A 5000-nucleotide genomic window follows, 5' to 3' on the forward strand; every position below is an offset into this window, starting at 1 on the left:
TCAATGTCTCGATTTCAGTGTTGGCCAGGATCGTCCAAATTGAAACATATGTTTACACACACACACACACACACACACACACACACACACACACACACACACACACACACACACACACACACACACACACACACACACATATATATATATATATATATATAGTGATTGAATCTTCCTTGTATCATCTGACAGTGATATTGGTTTGTGTTCACAGTGATATAATGATAAATTCTAAAATGTACCATTCCATGTGTGCGCGCGCTAGCAATGCCTGTATTATGTTGTGAAATTTATAGCAAAAAAAAAAAACGTTTTGGGAGCCACCTAATAATATTGAAAATGTATAAACCATTCGGTTTAGTAGTATCAACTCTTCAGCCAACACTATTTTTGCAGCTTGATCAATTTTCACAGTACTATGGAATATACCATTTGAGGATTAGTAGCACATTTACCTTCAGAGTTATGTCATTTATTTTGGTCTTATTTTCCAGGTTCTATTCCCGGACCCATTATTTGTGGTCTGATTATCGACAGTAGTTGTTTACTCTGGCAAGAAGTGTGTGATAAAAAAGGTTCATGTTGGATCTATGATAACACCCAGTTTGCAGTTAAGTTTTTCGTGACGGGTGCAGTCATTTTCATACTCAATGTCATCTTTTTGGTCATCACTATTTTCGTGTACAAGGCGCCACCAGAAGAGGAAGATAGTGACAAGGTAGAGGAAAATGGTAAACAACCAACAACCATGGAGGAGGATACTAAATCAGCAATTATGAACCGACAAACAAGCACAGTTGAACTTTTAGGATACACAAATGGCAATGCAGACAATATACAAGCAGATGAAGAAACAAAATAACATTCAAATCATCTGAGTGACGTCACTCTCACCTACTAGTATATTTCAGTGGTTAGAACATTCTTTCAAAGTCAGTTAAGGATTTATATACATATTGTTTTTCGGGAGATCACGTTATACAGTCACGTGACTGTATCTGACCAATCAATGTAATTGCTACCGAACAATTATTTTTCGAACCTATGCTTTACTATTCTTTTCTTTTTTCAATTTTTTTGGATAAGTGGATGAAAGGATTAGCGAAAATACCTTATGCGGAAAACTTAATTAACTTTCTTACGTAAGGGGAGGTGGGGGGGGGGGGGAGTCTACCTTCGCCAGATGCATATTTTGAACCGTTGGCTGTATTAAAACGTCGAGAATTAATTTGTTTGTAACTCCGTGTTTACGTTACCATGTTTATCTCATTGTCTGTGTTCAAATGTCTGATAAATGGAAATAAAGTGTAATGTTGTATGTTGTGTGTTTTCCTTCCTCCTAAATACGTTATCTGGTGTATTTATTATAAGGTGTACGGGTGACATACACATATATGTAGTCTGTACGGCTTTTATTGACATTTATCGCTGTCCTAAGATCTAGATTTTTCTATACAACTTCAGTCCATTTACCAAATATTATTAAGGTCAAACTGATTACAAATTAATAGTGGTAAAAAAACACGGTGTTTAGTTTTACTGCTGACGAAATTGCTCGGAAATAATTTTTACAAATCTTCTACTGAAAAGAATTTATAATTGCCCGGATATTAAGTTTATATATCAATTGATTGATTTTACACTTATTATTATTTTTTCAAAAAACGACAGCTTTATAAACAGTTTGTCGAACAGCCACCTTAAGACTAAAAAAAATCATGACTTCTTAAAAGAAGGTAACAGAAATATATTGAAAATAAATTATCAAAAATGCACACATTTGATTTTTATTGGTCAACAATGTCACAATAATGTTGACGTCATTGCCTTTGGAGACTTTGTTTTGAAATGTTGACGTCGAAACTAAGAGACAAATATGAATTGCAACTGATAATAACAGCATTTGTCTATAAAAACAGCAAGTCCTTAGATAAAACCTCTGACAATACTCGTGGAACAAAGAGACCTCTGGAAAGTGCATTTAAGTTTAGGTGAGTTTACCTTTTGAACAGTTATGTACTTCTGAGTATTCAATCCTCTTAAAGACAGTAGGTATACTTTCAACTTTAACAAACGTGTTTATTGACACTTTAAGCCATTTGTTCTGTGTAATGTCCACGGATCGACGTGTCACTTCTTGCGTAGTCAGCTATAGTCGCGTTCATTTGCACCAATCTTACCTCGCACGTAAATACATACCAGTACCTTGTAATCAAACAGATTCAAGACTAACTTTAGTTGATACTCCATGACTTTATAGCTAAGTTCCAATTTCGATTTCGAAAGCTATATTTTTGGTAAACATAGAAATCTAAGGCAATACTGTAGATACATACATATTGCGATAAAACACAGCACTTCCAATACAAAAGTCTCCATTGTACTTTAAAGAAATAGAAATGTAAAATACAACTATCTATAAATCGTTTACTTTACAGAAACTACAGTAGGCCAAGAAACATTTCATAAGCTTCTAATACTACAGACTTGTTTGTCTTTTTGACCCGTATGTATCTCCATCTAATTAGTTTAAACAACTATACTGTTTTGTGTTCCATACTTAGCAAGATGACGTGTACAGCTTGTGCCAGAATGTTTGCAATACTTTCGACAATATTCTGGTTGTCCTTGCTCTATGGTGTGACTGCTGAAAGTTCTCAATCCGAAAGTTCTCTATCTAGCAGTTATAGCAGTCATCCTCGGTATGACGTAATGAGTTCGTTATTCATGTCGAGTAGTAGTGCGTCTGATCGGATTTCTGGATACGCTGAATATCTCCGTAAGTATTAGGTTGCATGCTTTCAACACTATAAAAGCATAAAGTGTACAACAAACGTATACTTAACTGCTTAATTTCTTTTGCAGCTAACAAAGTATATATTACAATTTTTGTAACAAAATGACTTCTTATAAAGCCATTTTACATAATCAGTGAAAAACACGTTAATTGACTTGTTTTATGTAAATGTCTGTGTTTTATATGTAGATCTAAAGGAGGTAATTTATGAGTTTAATATCGGACTCATGACGTGGGTGGAGGCAAAACGTGACTGTCAACGACACGGAGCACGGTTAGCTGAAATCATGGACAGTTACACGCAAGATGCTATCGCCAATTTCATTTTGGATAAAATTCCCGAACCAGCCGACGGTATGGTCATTGATTTCTGATACACACAAACATATGCCATTGCATAATTTTGTTCATCACAAAAATATATGGACAACTCGGAATTCCGAAAAAAAAATTGTAATTTACAGGTGAAGATGTTGTCATTGCATTAAGCTAATTATCACAACTATAAATGTAAAATTCGAAAAACAGAAAAAACACTTGTCACCACTTTAATTCATTTGCACTCATATTCTTCACCCAACACCTACAGCTTACTGGGTAAATGGTAATGATAAAACGTATGAAGGTGGGTGGATGACTTCGCGATATCAACGTTTGGAATTCACGGCATGGGGTCCAGATGAGCCTAATAATGGCGGGAATTATGACTTCTACGAAGACTGTCTGCAACTTTATCAGTAAGTGTAGTCTGAATGTGTTTGTTCATATTTGTGTTCCTATTCACTCTATCATGTAAAGGAAGGTTATGTTATACTTTTTTCTGTCTGTCTGTCTGTCTGTCTGTCTGTCTGTCTGTCTGTCTGTCTGTCTGTCTGTCTGTCTGTCTGTCTGTCTGTCTGTATGTCTGTCTGTCTGTCTGTCTGTCTGCCTGTCTGTCTCTGTCTGTCTGTCTGTCTGTCTGTCTGTCTGTCTGTCTGTCTGTCTGTCTGTCTGCCTGTCTCTGTCTGTCAGTCTGTCTGTCTGTTGGTGGACAGGATACCTAAAACATTACTACATCATTTTTTATGAAACTTGCTATGTATTCATCTGGAATTTACATAATAAACTTTTTTCAATAATTATACAAATGTTCGCATAGTTTGGAGCATACTTACAGGATAACATATCGCACGTGGCTTACAAAGCTTGTTGGTGAAGCTTTTAGTTCTAATGAATCATTTGCATAATTAATGAGTTGTTTCAGTTAGTCTATATCTTAAGAATGCAAGGTTAAAATTCATGTAATTTGACACATACAAAATAATAACAGCGCATGTGTACTAGGGAGCTTGTTGATGTACCTTTTGATTTTGATGAGTAATTTGCATAATTAATGAATTTCGGTAATTATACAGTATCTTTAGAATGAAATCTTCAGATTTCAGATAATTTGATAGGTACATTGACAATAACTAATCGCACGTGTAATTTAAAGCATACATGTGCCACTGCTAGGCAGAGATAAACACCAACTGATAGGAAACTCAGCTGTACAAGTGATTATTTGCATCGGTTTGCACGAACACTATTGGTATTTGCATTGCATTGCTTAAACAGATCTGAAACATTTAATGCATACGTCACAACAGTATGCAAATTAGCGCGCAAGCGTTCCACATACACGAACTCACGTAAGCATACGTCTATTTTTGCCGAAATTTGACGTTAATCTGCATATATATGCATAATTATGCATCAATATTCACAGAGCAATATGATATATATGACTCTTGATACTTGCGATGTTTTCTAAGTCGCTTTGCTCGTGAATGTATGGTCGCAGGGAACACCAAACACACCTTAAAATATCACGGGTACGCCACATACTTTTCCTCCTCGTGTGAGATTCTGTTGTTTCATAACCTTGACTTATTAATTGCGTATTGACAGGATATACAAGTATGGTTGGAACGATAATGACTGCGATGCTGAATTCAGCTATATATGTCAATACGGTAAGACTACACCGTAAGAGAGTAGCCGCTACATATGTAGTCTCTATTCCTAGTTTTTACCTACCATTTCAACAGTTACACATCGTTACAATACTAGTTTTATGTTACATGTACATGTATTTATGTTTATCATTTTTCCAATGTATTTTTTCATCGGAAGATCCCTAAAGAGGGTCTCTTGTTTGAGATCGAAACGTCAGTGAAATTTT

At 35.4% G+C, this 5000-nt stretch overlaps 2 protein-coding genes across 2 annotated transcripts in view; both read left to right on the forward strand.

Annotated features, from left to right (window-relative positions):
• LOC144444965 (solute carrier organic anion transporter family member 4A1-like) overlaps positions 1 to 862 on the forward strand; it is a 6835-nt gene extending 5973 nt beyond the window's left edge. The window contains 1 exon segment of the mRNA XM_078134516.1: positions 495 to 862. Within this exon segment, the coding sequence (XP_077990642.1) occupies positions 495 to 862 (368 nt within the window).
• A 986-nt stretch (positions 863 to 1848) lies between these two features.
• Positions 1849 to 5000, forward strand: part of LOC144444966 (uncharacterized) — a 3782-nt gene continuing 630 nt past the window's right edge. The window contains exons 1-5 of the mRNA XM_078134517.1: positions 1849 to 1991; positions 2565 to 2779; positions 2987 to 3151; positions 3387 to 3534; positions 4727 to 4791. Of these exons, the coding sequence (XP_077990643.1) occupies positions 1849 to 1991; positions 2565 to 2779; positions 2987 to 3151; positions 3387 to 3534; positions 4727 to 4791 (736 nt within the window). The remainder of the gene's footprint in view (positions 1992 to 2564; positions 2780 to 2986; positions 3152 to 3386; positions 3535 to 4726; positions 4792 to 5000) is intronic.

The sequence above is a fragment of the Glandiceps talaboti genome, chromosome 13 (genome assembly GCF_964340395.1).
Source record: "Glandiceps talaboti chromosome 13, keGlaTala1.1, whole genome shotgun sequence".
NCBI classification, from domain to species: Eukaryota; Metazoa; Hemichordata; class Enteropneusta; family Spengelidae; genus Glandiceps; species Glandiceps talaboti.